At 46.6% G+C, this 20198-nt stretch overlaps 1 protein-coding gene across 6 annotated transcripts in view; it reads left to right on the plus strand.

Annotated features, from left to right (window-relative positions):
* SLC39A10 (solute carrier family 39 member 10) overlaps positions 1–20198 on the plus strand; it is a 57738-nt gene that overhangs the window by 31774 nt on the left and 5766 nt on the right. For 4 of the 6 annotated variants that reach the window (XM_083628350.1, XM_083628349.1, XM_083628347.1 and 1 more), the window contains exons 3-10: positions 861–1068; positions 3565–3597; positions 8867–9036; positions 9999–10205; positions 13605–13725; positions 15259–15630; positions 17973–18053; positions 19687–19877. In XM_083628350.1, coding sequence (XP_083484476.1) covers positions 861–1068; positions 3565–3597; positions 8867–9036; positions 9999–10205; positions 13605–13725; positions 15259–15630; positions 17973–18053; positions 19687–19877 — 1383 coding nt within the window. The remainder of the gene's footprint in view (positions 1–860; positions 1069–3564; positions 3598–8866; positions 9037–9998; positions 10206–13604; positions 13726–15258; positions 15631–17972; positions 18054–19686; positions 19878–20198) is intronic. The other 2 variants (XM_083628352.1, XM_083628348.1) reach the window with 1 other exon arrangement.

Consider the following 20198-nt stretch of genomic DNA (forward strand, 5'->3'; position numbering starts at 1 on the left):
TAATAATTAGTATTTCATCTTCGGTAGACCCAAACTATATTTCTGCTCCTCTGGGAGGATTTCAAGAAACGCTGTGTCCACATAATTTCTGGTTTAATCTTTAAAATTCTCAACAGATTAACTGAGAACACCAGACACAAATAAATAAAATAATGGGTACTCATTTAATTAATTGACACATTTACCCCACTCTCCAGCTCCCATATCTATGATAGTAATACAGTTTATGCCCTCAGTCTCAACAGTTTAAGGTTGCGTGCACCCCATGCATTTAAAGTACGTGGCTTCTCCCGAACAGTTCTGGGAACTGTAGTTTTACCCCTTCTACAGAGCTGCAGTTCCCAGAACCCTTAGCAAACTACAGTTAACCCTGATTCTTCAGGAACGCTAATGATGCTTAAACGTGCTTTTGAGTGTATGGTGTGTGGTCAGCCTTTAAACACATAATACTAAAGGAAAAGGGATTGGGAGGAAAGAGAAGAAAGCAAACTCGGGATTTCGCTCTTAGGTACAGATCCAGCTAGGGTGGAAAGAGTTTAAAAAGAGGAGGAACAAAAAGTTGCTTATTTGTCAGCTGAGCTGATGGAGAGGTTCCTCAGCTCTCTCTTTTCTCTCTCTCTGCTTTGCTCCTTTACTGTTAATGTTCTTCAATAAACTGTATGCCTTTCTTAATATGCCTTTTCCCCTTCTCGCTCCTACTATTGTGCCAAATTCTCCATTTTCTTTCGCACCTTTTTGGAGCGTGTTCTCCTTTTAACTTTTTAACTCTTTTGTGTTTTGTGCAACCCCCTTGCTTCCAAACGGGAACTATCCTGACCATTGTTAATAATTGCCTTCTTCCTGACTTTCCTTTTTTGCAGTGTTTAAACTTCACTCAGCTGCTAGCGCATTACGGCCTTCATCCCACCTCTCCCATTTCCCCCAGCTTGTTTACATACCTGTGCCCAGCATTGCTGTATCAGATTGACAGGAGACTTTGTATTAAACATTATGAAGATCTGGTGATTGAAGACTTGAATAAAGGAAGAAATGCATCGCTTGGGAACATGGAGAAAACTGGCGCATCGGGTGAGGAGATTCGTGATAAGATTCGTGTCAAAGAAACGGGGAGAACTTGCATTTTTGCTTTATTATTTCAGCCTTGTTAATGATGTTTCGCATTGTTAAGTAAAGATCTGATGCAGACCCTTTAGTTAGTAACACACATTGTGACAGCTTTGTTTCACCATTGTTCTAAGGTCAAGTCAGGCCACTTAAAATACTAGAAGCCACCTCTTTCACTCCTGTCTCTGAACAGGCATATGAGTTCCGTAGAATTACTGTTTCTTCCACTTCAGGGCTTCTGCTGAAGCCTCCCTTTCTGACATCCATTGAACTTCACTGCTTTGATTAGAGGAAAGACACACCTTTCCTGAGAGAAGGGTAGCATCCTAGCCTATTGGGCTGCACAGGCTTCAGGTTTGCAGTACTTTGTGATAATAGATTCAGGCTGGAATCCTGTGCGCTCCAGGACTTCACAGTTTTTGTTGACATTTGTTCACACAGAGCATTCCCTGCTGCAGGCGACCAGCCCATGCGCCTTCAGCCATCTGTTAGACAGTACAGTGGTACTTCAGATTGCATACGCTTCAGGTTACATACGCTTCAGGTTAAAGACTCCGCTAACCCAGAAATAGTGCTTTAGGTTAAGAAATTTGCTTCAGGATGAGAACAGAAATTGTGCTCCGGTGGTGCGGCAGCAGCAGGAGGCCCCATTACCTCAAGTGGTGCTTCAGGTTAAGAACAGTTTCAGGTTAAGTACGGACCTCCAGAACGAATTAAGTACTTAACCTGAGGTACCACTGTATTGGTTTTTTAAATCCTTTGTCCGAGGGCCATTGCACATGAAACTCTTCTATTTTAAAAGGGTCCCCTGATGCATCTGCGTCCAGACAGCCGGCTGTTTGTTCCGCAGTGGCTTTGCCACGCAGATTGGAAGATTTCTTCCACGCCAACGCAAGCCAGTTTTGTTTTGTGCAGACAAAATCCTCTGATCTATTAGCCCGCCACGCTTGACTCGCTTCCCACAGAGAGGCAGTCACCACCTTTAAAATACAGATCCACAATGCATGTTTAAAGCACATTCGGCTCACATTTGAAACACACGATTTCCTCCAGGGAATCCTGCGAACTGTAGTTTGTTAAGGTGCTGGGAGCTGTAGCTCTCTGAGGGCGTGGCCAACTACAGTTCTCAGGATTCTTTGGTGTATGTAATGGGCTTTAAACGTGTTGGATGTGCTTCAAATGTATGGTGTGGGTCTGCCTGCGCTGCACATTACAGGGTAACAATTTTGTGGGTACCAGCTCTCATATATATATGTATTCAAAAGTTACAATACAGTTACAATACAATACATTTTCAATCAATATATCCCCTCCTCAGACATCTCTCTGATGATGGTGGCATTAAAATGTCCTGTTCTTCTTCAGTAAGAGAAAAACCCTATCAGAACGCCTCACATACCATCAGTGACTAATCAAAAGCATCTCCCAAAAAAAGATACCTTTGACACGATCCAATCTGGTGGGTACCAGCTCTCAGTTGTGGCAGTGACATGCCCGTGTTCTTGATGAGGCTGAAAGGTTTATCTGAGTTGGCAGCTTTTGCTCCACAGAACAAAATGAGCTAACGGCCTTTAGAAAATAGCAATTCTTTAACTGAGGGAGGTCTTTGGACATAGTCACAGCTGTTTGCATTGACCTCTTCAGGGTGACAATTTTCTGCTCCAGCATAGACTCATCTACCTGTAGCTGGGTGATGATTCCATAAGTAGGACTTCCAGACGAGGAACCCATGCACAATAGCTGTGATCGGGTGTTCACCTAAATCTGTGATGATTAAATGGGATGGGGCTGTGCATGCAACTCAGGCCCCCATTGTCTTCATGGGCATCGGCTCTGACCTCTTGTCAGGCAGGGAAGGCTGCAGGGTGTTTTTTGTTTGTTTATGTTACCTTCAATGCAAATAGAACCCTTCCACGTGATGGGGGAACCCTGCTTTTTTAGGGTCACTTACTGTCTGAAGGTTTCTGCTGGCGCTGAAGTGAACACAAGTAAAAGCACCCTGCAGATCTAACCTGCTCAACATGGGAAAGTCAGGTGGGCCCTAACCCCCCCCCAGGTGGTGTTAGATTGCATGGATACTCCTGCCCCAATGCCAAAATTTAAACAGATGCCTGAACACGACTAACATTTTAAGAATAGAGCACCTAAATTTGCCCAGAATTGGCAGGTTTTGTTTTCCTACATGCATTTCGTATAGGTTCATAAGCTCAGGGTAGTACCCTATAATTGAGATCTTCTTAGTGATTTCTAAAAAAATTTTTTACCAAACCTAAGTCCATTGGACTAGAATACAAGCTTTTGCAGGCTTCTTTCAAGCAGTAACTTGGTGTTCTGAAATCAGCAAGTCTGCTGAATTAGAATAGGGTGGAGCCAGTTTGTGGAGAGAGAGGCCCGAATAGCTTGAAGGCAAAGACAGCACAGCAGCTTGCATACTTAACATCTCCTCTCCGTTCGCCCTAGCTTCTGAGCAAGAGGAAGTCTCAAGAGCGGCAGGTTAGTATCAGCTAATGTCCGAGTGAAGTAACTTGAACCTGTTTCCCTTTGCCCCCTGCCTCCCACCCCCTTACTCTACTTGAGCAAAGTGTGTAGCACATGTCTGGGGAAGATTCAGCCCTCTAAAAAAGATTTGGACTCCCAGCAGACCCAACAGCCAGCATGGCCAACTGTCAGGAACAATGGTAGTTGTAATCCTGCAAGATCTGGAAAGCATCAAGTTTCCCAGCTCTGGTGTAGCATGAAAACACAGTCTGGCCTGCAGGAGAAAGACAACTCAAGGGAGTTGTCAAAGAGTCAGATCTCAAGTCCCAAATTGGGACGATTCATTAAGAGTAGCGATGGAGATATGAGAGAGAAAACAAATAGGGAGCATAAACAAACACAGTGGTTTGCTCGCCAAGGATGTTACCCTAGCCCCACTTACCTGGATTAAACTGCATTGAATTCAGGTAGAGACGGCTAGGATTGCTCTGTGGGTAATCTGTTTTCCCTAAATAGAATTGTAGAGTTGGAAGGGACTGCCAGGATCATCTAGTCCAGAGTTTCCCAAACTTGGGTCTCCAGCTGTTGTTGGACTACAACTCCCATCATCCCTAGCTAGCAGGACCCAGTGGTCAGGAATGATGGGAACTGTAGTCCAAAAACAGCTGGAGACCCAAGTTTGGGAAACCCTGATCTAGTCCAACCCCCTGCAATGCACCCAGCATGGGGCTTGAACCCATTGCCCTGAGATGAAGGATCTCATCTCTCTACCAGCTGAGCTATCCCACAGTAATCTTAATTCTTGCAAAAGCAAGGATAATGATGGGCAATAGCTGTCATTTTCACAATGGAATCGTCCCCTGCTTTTTAACACTATGGAATCGGGGGCGGTTGACATGGATAGTGGATCCCTCCAGTCAAGTATGGCCGTGTCGACCAGGTACACCTCTAGGAAGAATTTTGGGGCTTTGCATGCCCATCCGTGTACACAGGGACAAGACTGGCATTTTCCAGTGACTCGGAAAGGTAGAAGTAAAAAGTGTGAACAGGGAAAGATTTCCTGATAGAATCCCATCTCCATGCATGAAGAATGCTTAAAGGTTGGCAGGTAGACCACTGTGGCACATACTTTGAATTTTTTAAAGATACAAGCATTTTATTTTCAAGCCTCTGTGCACCATTATACATAGCAGAACTGCCAACTACATTCTGTTTCTGGAGCCTAGTGCAATCGCTGTAATCTTAGAATCACTTGAAAGGAATTGCCCTTATTTTGAAAAGAATGCTCTTGCTAATGGTGACTATTGATTAGGCATTTTGCACTTATTCGCTTAGAAATAAAGCACAAATTAAGTATGTTCTGATGTATGTTAATAATTGTCAGAAACAATGCGCTGCCGGTAATTAATTTTAATGGCTGTGGCATCATTAAGAAAGGTTAATTTGTTGTGTATAACTCTCCTTTAGTGGCACAGCTACTATCTCATTAACTTTGTTCAAAGATTCGGCAAATACTGTATACGCTGAATATGGTAGCAAATCATTTGTTTCTCAGGGTAGACGCGTTTTAGCCAGAGTTGACCCTCGTTTAATTGCCAGGAGAGTTTCTGAAAAGACTGCTAAGCATTTTCTGCCAATTAAAATGTTGAAACTGTGTGTAAGCCAATCTCCCCACCAGCACCCCGGACACACGAAAAGAAACCCCTGTCATCGCGCATATGCCTTAGAACCCAGTTAATTAGAAAGTTTCCACCGATGAGTGCTTCATTTTAAAAGAGGGATTTTCTGCCTAGATAATGAGGGAGGGAACCGATGAATAAGTAATCTTGAAGACCGTCCATGCTTTAAGTGACCTAATTTTGTAAAATTAGTGGCAGACATTTTGGTGCATTTCAGAGTAGCTGGTGTTTTGTTTTGTTTAGAGCCCAAATAAAAATCACTCCAGTATGTTGCAATCCCAAGGAGATGTCTGGAAGCGATCTATTTTGCCGCTTGTGCGTTTCAAGTACAATCCTGCATTTGCAAAATGATCTGTCATACAGAATCATAGAATTGTGGAGTTGGGAAGGGACCCTAAGAGCAATGTGGCCAAACCCCCTGCAATGCAGGAATCTCAACTAAAGCATCCATGACAGATGGCCATCTAACCCATCGTTCTACCCGGACACTGAGGTCCAGCCCCAAGGGCCTTCTGGCGGTTCCCTCACTGCAAGAAGCCAAGTTACAGGGAACCAGGCAGAGGGCCTTCTCAGTAGTGGCACCCACCAGATGTCAAAGAGAAAAACAGCCACCAGACTTTTAGAAGACATCTGAAAGCAGCCCTGATTAGGGCAGCTTTCAATGTTTAACAGACCACTGTATTTTAATACTTTGTTGGAAGCCGCCCAGAGTGGCTGGGGGGGGGGGCCAGCCGGATGGGTGGGGTATAAATAATAAATTATTATTATTATTATTAACCTCTAATGAAGGAGAGCCCACAGCCTCCCAAAGGAGACGTTTCCACTGTCGAACAGCTCTTCCTGTCAGAAAGTTCTTCCTGATGTTTAGTTGGAATCTCCTTGTAACTTGAAGCCATTGGTTTGAGTCCTACCCTGCAGAGCAGGGTGAAAACAAGCTTGCTCCATCTTCCGTGTGACAGCCCTTGAGATAATTGAAAGATGGCTATCATACCTCCATCGCAGTCTCCGGCTAAAAACACTTAACTGTTCTTGAGTTGCTTTCTATTTATTTATTTTAATTGCTAACAAATGAAATAATTGCTGGCACTCGGCTAGTGGTGCATCTTTATTTATGAATACTTACCCTAGCAAGGTAACTCTGAATGTGGAAATGAAGCCAAGCCGTTAAGATGGCCTGTAGCTATGGGCAGAAGGGTGAAGGCCTCCCAATATCCCTGTCTTGTTCTGGCCTAGCTTTGCTTCACACAGTGTTTTCTTTGATGCCAACTTCCTCCTTTACCCCTCTTCCTCCCTTGTCTGCTCTTCCCTTGGTTCTCTTTGTTTCTTCGCTATGCCACCCCCCCCCAGTGTTCCTCAGACTCCTGCCTCCTTCACCCTCTTCACACTTCTCCTACCCTTTTCTGTTGCCCACAGTGGATCGTGACCCATTTTCTCCCTTCTGTTGGCAGCTTCTGTCTCTTTCCTAGCCTGGGTGTTTTGCATAACATGCCTCCTGTAAGCTTTCTGGGCATAAGATGCTTCTATTCAAAGATGCTGTATGAAAGATATATTTAAATCCCCCTCTTAATGGCACCCTTATTGAACCAAACACCCTTCGTAACAACTGCAGAACAGGCCTCAGGGAATTCATTTAAGCTGAGGCTGCCAGCTATTCATTTACCAATGTTTGGGGGCTGAAGCCTGGATGCTCCAAGCCAGCCTTCAGCTTGGCTTTTCCCTCCCCATTGTTTCCTATATGAGGCTGAGGGTTCCTTCCCAAAGGTTATAAGCACTCTTATGCCTCTTTTCTTCCCCGCCTGTTCCGCTTTTATGATGTTGCCTCCCCTCCTTGCATCCGGGAAACAGCTTAGGAGGCAGTAGGACCCATGTAGGACCTCGCTCACAAACTTGGGTCTCCAACTGTTATGGGACTACAATTCCCATCTTCCCTGACCTCAGGTCTTCCCTGACCTCAGGTCCTGCTAGTTAAGGACGATGGGGGCTGTAGTCCCAAAACAGCTGGAGACCCAAGTTTGGGAAACCCTGGCCTAGATGCATGGGTCCTGTTGATTCCATTACTTTTCTGTTTCAAGCTGGTGTTGGAAAGTGCCGCATAATTAAACGTTGAGCTAGATGCTGTCAGGAGAAGCAGCGCTGCCATATTGGGTCTCTCCCCCCCCCCTTTTCCCTGCAACATGTAAAACTGAATATTCCATCAGGGTGTGCAATTCTCTGACATGCGGATAACTTGTCACGAGGGATTTTGTGTTGGGCAGCAGCTGTAGGAGTGATTTACCTCCTCCCACTTTCAGCTTCCATTGCATTCTGCAGTGTGTTGGTTGTGTCCAAAGCTAAAGCTCAAGCCATTCTCCGCCGCCCCCCCTCCTGCCAAAAAGACTCTTCAGAGGGTTGGAGAGATCAGTTGACTACCGGGGGCAATATAGATCCACAGTAAAATACAGTGGTACCTCGGGTTACATACGCTTCAGGTTACAGACTCCGCTAACCCAGAAATAGTACCTCGGGTTAAGAACTTTGCTTCAGGATGAGAACAGAAATCGTGCTCCGGCGGCACGGCGGCTAATGGGAGACCCCATTAGCTAAAGTGGTGTTTCAGGTTAAGAACAGTTTCAGGTTAAGAACGGACCTCCAGCACGAATTAAGTACTTAACCCGAGGTACCACTGTATGTGATTGCTTGAAATCAAGGGGACAGGGAACCTTGAAGTGCTACAAGCACAATGTCCCACATATTTTCTCTCATCCATGGTAGCCATGTGAGACATCGAGTACACAATGATCTGCAGCAACCGCTGGTTTCTGGAGAGGTTGGTGTGAGAGGGTGCAAGGAGGGGAAGGGAAAGACCTTCTTGCTTACAGAAGGTTGGCTACCTCTGAAGGTCTGTTTTAAGTGTCATTTTTCAGTCAGCTTCATAAAGTGCACGTCGCCGTTTTCAGGGTGAGTGGGAGTTCTGGGAAGCTAGCATGCAAGAGGAGCTTTCAAATTGGTTCATGCTTTGTGATAATTACGGCTATAGATTTTAAATTCTAGAAGGGTTGCTTGTCCTCAAGGAAAGGCTCGCGTGCTGTTGGGACAGAGTGGGAGTGTTGTGGTAAAATGAGAAAAATGCTGGGAGGAATTGTGACAGACGGAGGCAATGGATGCAGCCATTTGCTGCACCATAAGGCGTCCCCTGTTAAAGGTGGTGTCAGTTCTGTGCCCAGAATTTTCAGTCTTCACTGGGTTTGAAGTAGGCGGCGAAACCTGCCGTTCTGTATCCCATTTATTCTAGGATTTGCCCTAATGAAGCTTTCCGGGTAGAGTTAAATTTGCACTAAGTATTATAACAAGATTACAGTTTGACCCCGGAGATTACTTCTACGGTGCGTGTAACCAAAATCATACGGATTAAAAAATAACAATGGCAAGAACAAAATCCTGTCGTACAGATGGTGAAAAATGCATCATGATGGTTTGCATTTCAGATCTCAGTTTATAGTAGGCACATTTTGCTTAAGAGAGAGTTTCCTTCCTTTGAACAGTAACCAATTACTTTTAATGTTTGATGTCTTTAAAAGCTTCCTGACGTTTTTTCCCTGTTTTTTCTCCCCTCTCCACTTCCACAGCCTGGATTTGTGGCATCATTTCTATCACAGTCATTAGCCTGCTGTCCTTGCTAGGTGTGATCTTGATTCCTATCATTAACCAAGGGTGCTTCAAATTTCTCCTCACCTTCCTGGTTGCTCTTGCTGTAGGAACAATGAGCGGAGACGCGCTGCTTCATCTGTTGCCACATGTGAGTTCTAACCCATCCCTTGCACTTCTTGTGTGTCTTCCCTTTCCATCAAAAGCTCCTTAAGCACTTGCAAAAGCATCCACACATTTAACTTGTGTCGCCTCCGCTAACTTGTCTGCTGATGGCAGCTTTCCAAAAAGAAATGAGTAAAAACAAGAGTAGACCAGCCTTTCCCACTGCCTGCTTGATGTTACGCTGCTGCAGTTTCTCATCGGCCCCAACCAGCATTGCCAATGGTCAGGGATTCTGGGAAATGTAGTCCAACAGCTTCTGGTTGGGGGAGGCTGGAAATAGGGAAATAGGAACCTGCCGTAAAGGTAAAGGGACCCGACCATTAGGTCCAGTCATGACCGACTCTGGGGTTGCGGTGCTCATCTCGCTTTACTGGCCGAGGGAGCCGGCGTACAGTCATGTGGCCAGCATGACTAAGCCACTTCTGGCGAACCAGAGCAGCGCACAGAAACACCGTTTACCTTCCCGCCGGAGCAGTACCTATTTATCTACTTGCACTTTGACGTGCTTTTGAACTGCTAGGTTGGCAGGAGCAGGGACTGAGCAACGGAAGCTCACCCCATTGCGGGGATTCAAACTGCCGACCTTCTGATCGGCAAGTCCTAGGCTCTGTGGTTTAACCCACAGCACCGCCCAGGAACCTGCCTTACGCAGAGTCAAACCATTGGTCCATCTAGCTCAGTATTGACTACAGGCAGGGAATCTTCCCTTACCCGACCTGGAGATTCCTGGGAATGGACCTGGGACCCTCTGAATGCTCTGCCGCTGACCGGTGGCCCTTCCAAGATGGACCCTCCGGCTGATCTAGATCAGAGCACTCCGTGTGCGAGAGGGAAAGAGAAACCTGACATTTCTTTTCTGGTTGTAAAGGGCAACACGACGCATCTTGTAGACCTGGCTTTTTACTTTGGAGGGTGCTCACCGCATGTCTTTCTCTTACCCGCCCTTAGTCGCAAGGGGTGCACAACCACAGCCACGAGCACCACCACGAGCACCAGCATCTCCATGGCCATTCCCACGGCAACGGAGGAGCGGTCCAGGGCTTCCTAGAAGAGTATGATGCTGTGCTGAAAGGGCTGGTGGCCCTGGGCGGAATTTACCTCCTGTTCATCATCGAGCACTGCATACGAATGTTCAAGCACTACAACAAACAAAGGGTATGTTTTGACATCTCTTCGTGCTCGTGTGCAATGAAGATGTGGGGAGGAGTAGGTCTGAACTCTTAAAAATGAAGCCATTAATGGAAAGTGTGCAAAATTGTCTGCTGACCTAGTCTGGCCAATAAAATTGAATGTTGGCAGGTATCCAGGTTTAAACAGTCAGCAGAACCCAAGAAAGATTTTGTTGCCACTGACCATACACTAGGTTCTAATGTTAGCAACCAAACAGACTGGTTGCTGTATGTGTGACACTGAATCACACCACTGATCCATCTAGTCCAGTTATCGTTGGCCCTGACTGGTAGCTGCTTTCTGAGTTATGAAATACAGACCCTCTGACCTGGGTTTCTTTAAAGTGGAGGTGCCGGAGGTTGAACATGTGACTTTAGGCATAGAAATCCCATGCTCTTCAACAGAAGGGTTGTGGATCCAGCATTTTTAACATCCAGACTTGGCAATATTTAAAAAGCACTTCCTATGAAAGTTTGGAAACATTTGAAAATGACTTGAGTGATGAGTATCTGTTTTAAAGCTTTTATATATATATAAGACTAATGTGTCTTTCTGTAACGATGCCCAGTGAGACGAGCAAGCAACAGTCTGTGCAGCAAGTATTATTTTTCCATCCTTTTTAAAACAGAGCAAGCTTTCCAACCTCATCCAAGGACAGTTGTGCCTTGGAAGCCGAATGGACTCCATTCTAGAAGTCCGTTTGACTTCCAAAATGTTCAGAAAACAAAGTGCAGCTTCCGATCGGCTACAGGAAGCTCCTGCAGCCAATCCGAAGCCCCGCCGGACGTTCGGGTTCCAAAGAATGTTTGCAAACCAGAACATTCACTTTCGGGTTTGCGGTGTTCGGGGGCCAAAACATCTGAGTACCAAGGTGTTTGGGATCCAAGGTATGACTTTGCGTGGAAGGTATATTGCTCTTTTACTAAGGTTCCCCCCCCCCCCCAATTACTGATGGAATCACTGTCTTTGGTGTGGGGCAAGTCTAGGTTGTTGATTTCACTTGTTTTTCCAGCTTGACTGCCTCACACTCCTCAAGATGGGGTAGTCAATGCTGTGCCCTCCTGACTTGGCCAGGAGTCCCCAAACCCATCACCCCCCAACTTGCGTGGCCGGTAGCTGGCGAGTATGCTACAGCCCAGCAACATCTTGAGGGCACCACGTTGGCTACCCCTTGCTCTGTGAAACATCCCTGAGGAGTAAAGTTTCTGCTGCAAGGGAAGATTAACACTCTGCTCCTTTCCTGTGTAAATCTCTTGTTTTGTATTGCTTTCAAGAGTCTCATTCATCTCCTCCGCTAGCACTTCCTTACCAAAGAACTACCCTACTGCTTAGCTATTTGTGGCTGCACCCTGTTCTCCCAGGCTCCCGGTCTAGTTTTTTGTTCTTGTCAGAGGCTAATTGTCTGGTCCCCTCGCAGTTTTATCGCCCCTAGAAACTTATAGGGCAAAGTGGATCTGTCCTAGGAATTTGCCAGCTTTAGAAGCAGCTGCAGCAGCAAGCAGTTGTGTGCAAGGGTGTTGTGAAGGCGTCAGCCCCGAGAAGTTGAACAGGCTTGATTTGTTCTCCCAGAGGGTAAAGGGATTGGGATTTAGACTGTCAGAAGCTCAGGCGGTCATAAGATGGATTGCGAAAGAGGAGCAGCTTCCCCAGGCAGACTTGTTACTATAAACCCAAACTGCTGGGATCAGAGAGTGTGTTCAACATAGGAGGGAGCTGCTGAAGCTGATTTGTCTTTACATGCGTTTGGTCTTTTACAAGACGAAGGAGCTATTAAATAAAAGAGGGAGAAAAAGCTGGTGTGTTACAATTCCCTGAAGGGTGTGTGTGTGTGTGTGTTTAAGTCAAACTAGCCTGATTTCTAAGTTACGAATATGTGTTACATTTTTGTCTTCCTTTGAACATTTGCCTTTTAATTAATTTTTATTTGACTAGAACTGGGGCAAATCCCAACTGCTTGGGCACCTGAGCCTTTTGATCAGGGCGCAGAGAACTTGAAAAATTTTTCACTCAACCTTTCAGTGTTCTTCTTTTGACAATACAAGTACAGTCGTACCTCGGAAGTTGACGAATTGGTTTTAGAAGTCCATTCGACTTCCGAAACGTTCGGAAACCCAAAGCACGGCTTCTGATTGGCTGCAGGAAACTCCTGCAGCCAAACGGAAGCCCCATTGGATGTTCAGCTTCCAAAAAAAAGTTCGCAAACCGGAACAATCACTCACAGTTTTCCATCGTTCGGGAGCCTGAATGTTCGACTCCCAAGGTGTTCAAGAGCCGAGGTACAACTGTACAAGCTAAAAATACTTATTGCTGCCTTTTGGGTGGGCGGGGACGGGAATTGGGTAGTTTTCAGTATCCCCAATTGAAAACTGGAGAAATGGCAGTGAGAGTTCTTCTATAATAGCCTTCCCTGAACCTGGTGTCCTTCTGGCATCGTTGGGACTCCCGACACCCATCATCCCCAACCATTCTGCCTAAGGGTCAGGGATGAAGTCGTTCAACACCAGGTTGCAGGAGACTGTCCTGTACAGTGAGAAACACAACAGGAGAATAAACCCTTCGCAAGATAGAAGCCACAACTCATCGTCTTGTCTCATGTTCACAGTTCAAGATCCCTGTGAGCAGGGTTGGGGAATCAATGGTCTTCCCAGATACGTTGCTGAACTCCCATCATGCCAGACCATTGGCCAAGCTGGCTGGGACAAGATGGGAGCTGGAGTCCCGACAGCACCCAGAGGGAGCACACAGGCTCAGCATCCCTGTTACAGACCACCTCCTGAGTCCCTCTTCTCCCCTCCCCTGCAGCCAGAGGTGCTTCTGGGGCACTTGAAACACTGCGCTTGGTCATTGCCCACAGGAGCACAATTAGCCTGTGTGCTGGGAACCCAGGGAATAAAAATCCATTGGCTATCATGGGTACCTGAATATGCAAGCCTCGTGTTATTATGAAAGGAGACGCCTGTTGTGGTTTGCCCAGTGCAGGAGCAGCAAATCCAGCGAGGAGGAGGAGAAGCTTCCCTAGAAAATCAGAAATCTCCCCCCCCCCCACATGCACAGAGCTGCATAGGAGGGGAAGGACTGGGCTGATTTAAAAACTGAAGCACCTTTATGCATGGGGAAGAAAATGTAGGCAAAGAATCTTTGCAAGATTTGCGTGAATCTGAGAAATGAGATGCATTGGACGAATCAGTGGCTGAGCCACTGTTTTTTAACGTCCTCAGTGGTGCGGGGCGGTATATTTTTAGGGGGGCGCAGCATTGGTTGGTCATTGTGCCTTGCAGCTCTTCACATGTTCTTTTTGCCTTTCTTCATCGCCATCCCTGTTGTTGCAGGTAAATCATTAACTGCCAGGTGCCTTCTTCCCCCCTTCCTTTCGCCTCTTTTCAGACTAAACAGAAGTGGTGTAAGAAGAAACAGAAGGTCGATGATTCGCCAATTGGAAGGAAACTTTCAGATCATAAGCTAAACAGGCCGGATGCTGACTGGCTTCAGCTCAAGCCTCTAGCAGGTATACCATTCATTATCAGCCTGTCTGTGCTCACGCAGCCTTTGCAGAGACAACTGTGTTGTACGACCATTAATCCGGCCTCGTGGCTTAGTCTCTCCCTCCTTCTCCGTCTCAACCTTAGTCAGTAAATCTCCTTTAATTGATGACTAGAGCTGTCACCTGATAAAGGAATACTAGCTGAGTAATCTTACAAGTTCCAGCCCATTAATTAAATCAATTAGATATGCATAGATTTGCATTCTTTCTTCATTTTAGGCGATGTACGTCACAGTAGGGGACGCGGGTGGCGCTGTGGGTTAAACCACAGAGCCTAGGACTTGCCGATCAGCAGGTCGGCGGTTCAAATCCCCGCGACGGGGTGAGCTCCCGTTGCTCGGTCCCTGCTCCTGCCAACCTAGCAGTTCAAAAGCACAAAAGTGCAAGTAGATAAATAGGTACCGCTCTGGCGGGAAGGTAAACGGCATTTCCGTGCGCTGCTCTGGTTCACCAGAAGTGGCTTAGTCATGCTGGCCACATGTACGCCAGCTCCCTCAGCCAATAAAGTGAGATGAGCACCACAACCCCAGAGTCGGCCACGACTGGACCTAATGGTCAGTGGTGCCTTTACCTTTACCTTTACGTCACAGTAAGGGGTACCATTTTGAAAGAACTGTTCTTTAACCTTTTTCTTCCCCCTTCGGAATTTTTTTTTAAAAAAATTGCTGCCCAATCAACTGATTCACTGGTTCTCAACCAGTGTGCCATAGCTAGGGATGATGGGAGTTGTAGTCCAACAACAGCTGGAGGGCCAAATTTGAAAAACGCTGCTGTAGCCCGTCTAGGCTCTCACCTTGAGTGGTATGAATTGCTACCCACAGGTATTCACAGCAGGAACCTCCCCAGTCCCCAGTTCATCAAAACAGCGGAGGAATGGGGTGGGAAAGAAAGAAAAAGAGGTTAGCAATGAGGCACAGCTGGTGTCTCTCCCAGTTCTGACAAAACCCGCAGCCCTCAAGGTTGCTAGAGAAGGACATGCAGATGGATTTGCTGGTCTTCCTCTCTATCTCTCTTCTTCTCCCCAGCCAGAAGCAGCAGCATTCAGGGTCCTCCATTCAGGGATTCGCCTGAGCTTCTTAATGAAAACAAATGCATAGGCAGGTGGCACTTTGTACATGGACACTTTAGCATTGTTTATCTTCAGTATATAAAAGAGTTTTATCATCTCATTCGTGCAGCTGTTCTCTTTTCATACATGTCCATGTGTGCGTGCACAAGCACACAAGAAACATTGCCAGCCACAGTTTCTCGGCTAAAATAAACCTGCCTGTAAGTTGCAATTCATGGTTACCCTTGTTGTGCTGTTACATGTCGCTGTCAGGGCTGATCTTCAAAAAGTACACTGCCAAAAGGCTAAAAGATAGGAACTGGACCTCTTTAGTACCTGATGTGCATGCTAAGTACCGCGGGTAAGTATTGGCGGCATCTCTGTCTTAATCGATGCCCCATTGTCACCCCTAATTAAGACCCTGTGTTTCTCTGGCTCTTTCAATACAGGAGCAGATGACTCTGTTTTATCCGACGATCGACTTAATGAAACGGAACTAACTGACCTGGACGGCCAGCTTGACTCCCTGCCAAAGACCTTCCTGTCCGTAGAGGAGGAAAACAGTATGCTCCACTCCCATAACAATGTATCCCATGGCGTCCAGGAGAACGATCGCCCCGACGTGGAGTACGAAAGCAACCACCGAGAGGATAAAATCGTAGCTCGAAAGCACAACCACATCTGGTCCCACAAACACTCCCACCATTCTCATGGACACTGCCAGTCCGGCAAAGACCTGAAAGACACTGGAATAGCGAACATAGCCTGGATGGTAATAATGGGAGACGGGATCCACAATTTTAGCGACGGGCTGGCCATTGGTAAGTGCTTTGGGGTGTGTTCTTCGCCGCTAGCTATACTGCATAAAATACAGTAGCCTGATAGTATTGACTAGTGCCTAAAATAGCTAGGCTCTCTACAGAAAATTCGGAAATGAAACAGGCTTTGTCTTTGTTGAGGAGGAAGGGGGAAGAAGGGATCTGCTGGGAAGAGGGAAGTTTCTGCTTGGAAAAAGCAGGTGTAGTTCAGGGATTCCCAAACTTGGGCCTCCAGCTGTTTTTTTGTTTTTTTTGGACTACAACTCCCATCATGAGCTAGCAGGACCAGTGGTCAGGGATGATGGGAACTGTAGTCCAAAAACAGCTGGAGACCCACATTTGGGAAACCCTGCTGTAGATAGGTCCACTCCATGCTATCTGCTCCTTTGTGTAGCAGGAACACAGTGGAATAAAATCTTGCTCACTTCCGATGGAAATGGCAGACCACCTTCCACCCTGTAGCTACCAGTTACCTACCATCATGGAAAATAACAGGAGCGGCCTTGGCAGGAAGGAGAGCTTCTCCTAGTTTATTGAGAGGGGCATGGGCTTGTTGGAAGAAACACCACCACTGAGTTGGGTAGTGTGCATTTTTATCGGGGAGCAAGATGGAATCTTCCTGATAATTGTTACCAATGGAGGCACCTCCCTTGGTGGAAGGTTAGGAGGTCCTGCTGATTCTTCCAGCCCCAGCAACTGACCACATAGCTGGGGCCTCCATAATTTTCGTCAGATCTCGCATGGAACAGGCACTTGCATTTCAGCCGGCCCAGCGCAGGCCATTCCAAGGAAGTTAGCTGTGTGGTGTTGCTGGCCGTTTCAGTCCCTTGTGAGTCAAAGGGACAGGAGCCTTAAAGACTACTTGAAAACAAGCTTACAGAAGTAGCAGTGTGTTAGCAGCCCACCTACACGCACCTGGTCTAATCATTTGATCTGAAAAGAAACGAAACAAACCCAGCCCAGTTCTCTTTCAATTTGCAAACCCAGCCCTGTGATTCTTACCTGTGATAGGCAACCAAACCCACTGGCTATTTAGGTGGTCAGCCTTAGCCACCCCAATCTGATATCTCAGACAAGTCGAAAAACATGTTATATCTTCTTAATCTTCCTTGCTATAGATCCCACATGGAGATGATTAAATTGTCAAGAGAGGCATTCTGCTTTCAGCTGCCATTCCTAGCATTTTGAGTGCACTATTTGTTTTATTTTATTGTTTTATGTTTGATTTTTTTAAAAAGTGATTTTATAAAGGACGGGAGGGGGGACCAAAATGATTGGTAAAAACACAGCTATTCAAAACAGTTTTTAAAAAACCCTTAAAATTAGCAACAAAGGATAAAGGTCATCAACATTCTACAGATGTTAGCAAGGTGCCCAAAAGAGCACAGTGAGGCAGTGGCGTAGCATGGGGGGGTGCAGGGGGGGCCGGCCGCACCGGGCACAACATCTGGGGGTTAGGGCAAATCCACGGGTTAGGGGGCGCAAATCCACGGGTTAGGGGGCGCAAATTACTTGCCTTGCCCTGGGTGCTGACAACCCACGCTACGTCACTGCAGTGAGGGCAACCTGCCTGGTATCAGCAGACAGGGAGCTGCAAAAGACTCAAATGATTGATTTCTTATAAATGCAGAATGAGTATTATATGGCATCTGTAGCAGTGCCGGTTCTGCAGATGGAAGCAGTCAAGTCAGCATATTGGGGTAAAGCAATCTCGCAGGTAAACAGTTGCCAGGTTGCTAAGGGTTTTATGTACTAATAGGAGCACCTTGAACTTGGCTCCAGTAGCAGATTGGTAGCTACTGCAGGTTTTGCAAGCTGACCAAGGTCTCACTCCTGTCGTGTGTCTTTGTTTTTATCGTGTTTGATGCTCTCTTGGTCTGACACACCGAAAGAGAATGTTGCTTTTGGTTGGTGCCACAGAGAAGTCCCTAAGGCTGCAATCCTAGGCCCCACTTACCTGGGAAGAAGACATCCACAACCAAGTGGGACTGAGCTTTGAGCAGACAGTGCATGGGATTGCTCTGTAAGATAGGAGCTGGCTTTTAAGCATGAATTTCAGATGCGGGAGGAAAAGGTCAGAGAGCCGACCGTTCCCTCCTGGGCGCTCTCATCTGTTCATATTTTCCCAGATTCCAAAGACAGCGCAGTTCCTTTCTTTAAACATAGGACAGAACATTTAAGAACAGATATTCAAAACACAGCTCCTGCGGTTAACGTTACAAAACTCGGAACAAAGAAAGCTCTCATTTATTGTCTCTGCTGATGGATTTGCTTGAAAATAACCAATCTGAAAATAACTGTTCCTTTGTTGCGTTTTGTTTTGTGTTTCCCTCTTGCCCCCTCAGGAGCAGCTTTCAGTGCTGGCTTGACCGGAGGAATTAGCACATCCATAGCAGTATTTTGTCATGAGCTTCCCCATGAATTGGGTAATCAGTTAATCTGATGTCAGCTGTGCATGCTTCTGTGATTGAAGAATTTTTTTCATATTAAAAGATTTGATTGTTTTTGTGGCCAAAAATGTGCAGGGTATATCTGGCGATGCAGCAATAGCTGACACAGCTGCATTTGTTTATGTGGTTCTCCCTGGGAGGGGAAGGGGGTGCTGTGCATTTCCCACCACCATTTGGAGCCCCACAGGATCATCTAGTCCAACCCCCTGCAACATGGGAATACGCAGCTCTCTCACACAGGAATCAAACGTGCAAGCCTTGGTGTTATCAGCACCATGCTCAAACCACTGAGCTTTCCAGGCGCATATTATTTAAGGTTCCGCAACTTGTGTTCTAGAGAATTATCATAGAAAGGTCTGGAACAGAAAAGTAAAAATCACACATAGGCCCTATGAACCAACCATTGCATGCTCAGAGGTCTCCGGGTGACTAGTAGTAGCTGTCAGAAATCTGCAGGCAAGATCCACTTTTGCAGTCTTCTCAGAACTCCCATTCTCTTGCTCACTTCCCCTGGCTTCTTTGATTTGGTCGTGGGAGAAGCAAAGCACTGCTAGAGTGTGAGTGAGTGAGCAAGTCGTGCTAAGAGAGCTCATTGGAAAGAGGTCTTTTAGCAAGTACCTATGGGGGCGGGTCTTGCAGATAGATGCTGCTACAGGAACCTGGAGACTTCTGAATTTTGGCAGTTCATAGGATGCCACGTGAACCAGGCCATGGATGGTTACTTATGATGTGGAAACATGTTGTCATTGATGTGGATGCAAGCACGTTCAGAGGCCGGTGGCCGACAGTCTGCTGAATTTGGGGGATTGATGATGCCTGTTAAACGAAACTTGAGTATTTGTTCCATTACAGCTTAAAAGTGCTATGCAGTCATACCTTGGTTTTCAAACAGCCTACTTCAACGTTTTGGCTCCCGAACGATCGAAACCCAGAAGTGACTGTTCCGGTTTTCGAACGTTCTTTTGGAAGCCGACCATCCGACGGGGCTTCCGCGGCTTCCGATTGGCTGCAGGAGCTTCCTGCAGCCAATCAGAAGCTGCAATTTGGAAGTCGAACAGACTTCTGGAACGGATTCCATTCACCGTCCAAGGTATGACTGTATCCTCTTATCAATTCATGTTAGCTGAGCCCATCCTTTGTAGAGACACCTGTTTCCCTCTGCTTCTTGCTTAGAATGACCCGGAGCATGGGAGACTCCTGCCCAACCGTGTGCCTCGGGGGCAGCAGCGCTCATTATCTCATTTCAAAGTTTCTATGTTCTCTCTGGCTGCTTTTCTTCCCCACTGCCAGTGAGCACTTCCACCCTGACTGCTTTATTAAGGCTCTGCGCTCTATTTCATTCTCACTCCAAAGGGCTTACAGGATTGCAAGAGGGGGGATGAATTGATCATGTCGCAGACTTAAAAGGATGACAGCCAGCTTTGCCCCTTTGAAATAAAACAGATTTAAAAAAATAGAAGAACGCCAGTAGCTCGGACCCGCTTGTTTTTCATCCAGCTGTTTTGCCTGTACAGCAGGCATCAATATTACACTTTTGCATTTCTTTAAGCAAAGATTCCTTGAACTTCTTTTGTGATCACATTGCCATTCTGTCTCTCTTTCTGTTTAGGGGACTTTGCTGTGCTTCTGAAAGCAGGCATGACTGTGAAACAGGCCATTGTTTACAACCTCCTCTCGGCCATGATGGCTTACGTCGGAATGCTAATAGGGACAGCTGTGGGACAGTATGCAAATAACATCACCCTGTGGATCTTCGCAGTCACCGCTGGCATGTTCCTCTACGTGGCCCTGGTGGATATGGTAAGAGCCCAGGCTACTTCGCATTGTGTGCAGACATCACAGCTCTGCAATAACTTAATGAAAGTAAGCAATCTAGGAATAGTTGCTGCATGGTGCTCCCTTTAGCCTGTGCCCTCCAGATACTGCTCTCTGTGACTGTTGGCCACACTTGCTGGGGCGGAGGGCAGCTGGGGTCCAGCAACCTCTGGGAGGGTGAACACAGGTTCCCCCACTCTGCCCTGTAGTCCCCTCCCTTTTGAATTAACTCCAACCACTGCCTAGGTCTCCTCCTTCTATTAGGTCTGCAGTAGGGGAGCCACTTCAGCAGAGCTCTTTCCCGTG

Source organism: Podarcis filfolensis, assembly GCF_964270895.1.
Source record: "Podarcis filfolensis genome assembly, chromosome: 1".
In the NCBI taxonomy this organism is placed as follows: Eukaryota; Metazoa; Chordata; class Lepidosauria; order Squamata; family Lacertidae; genus Podarcis; species Podarcis filfolensis.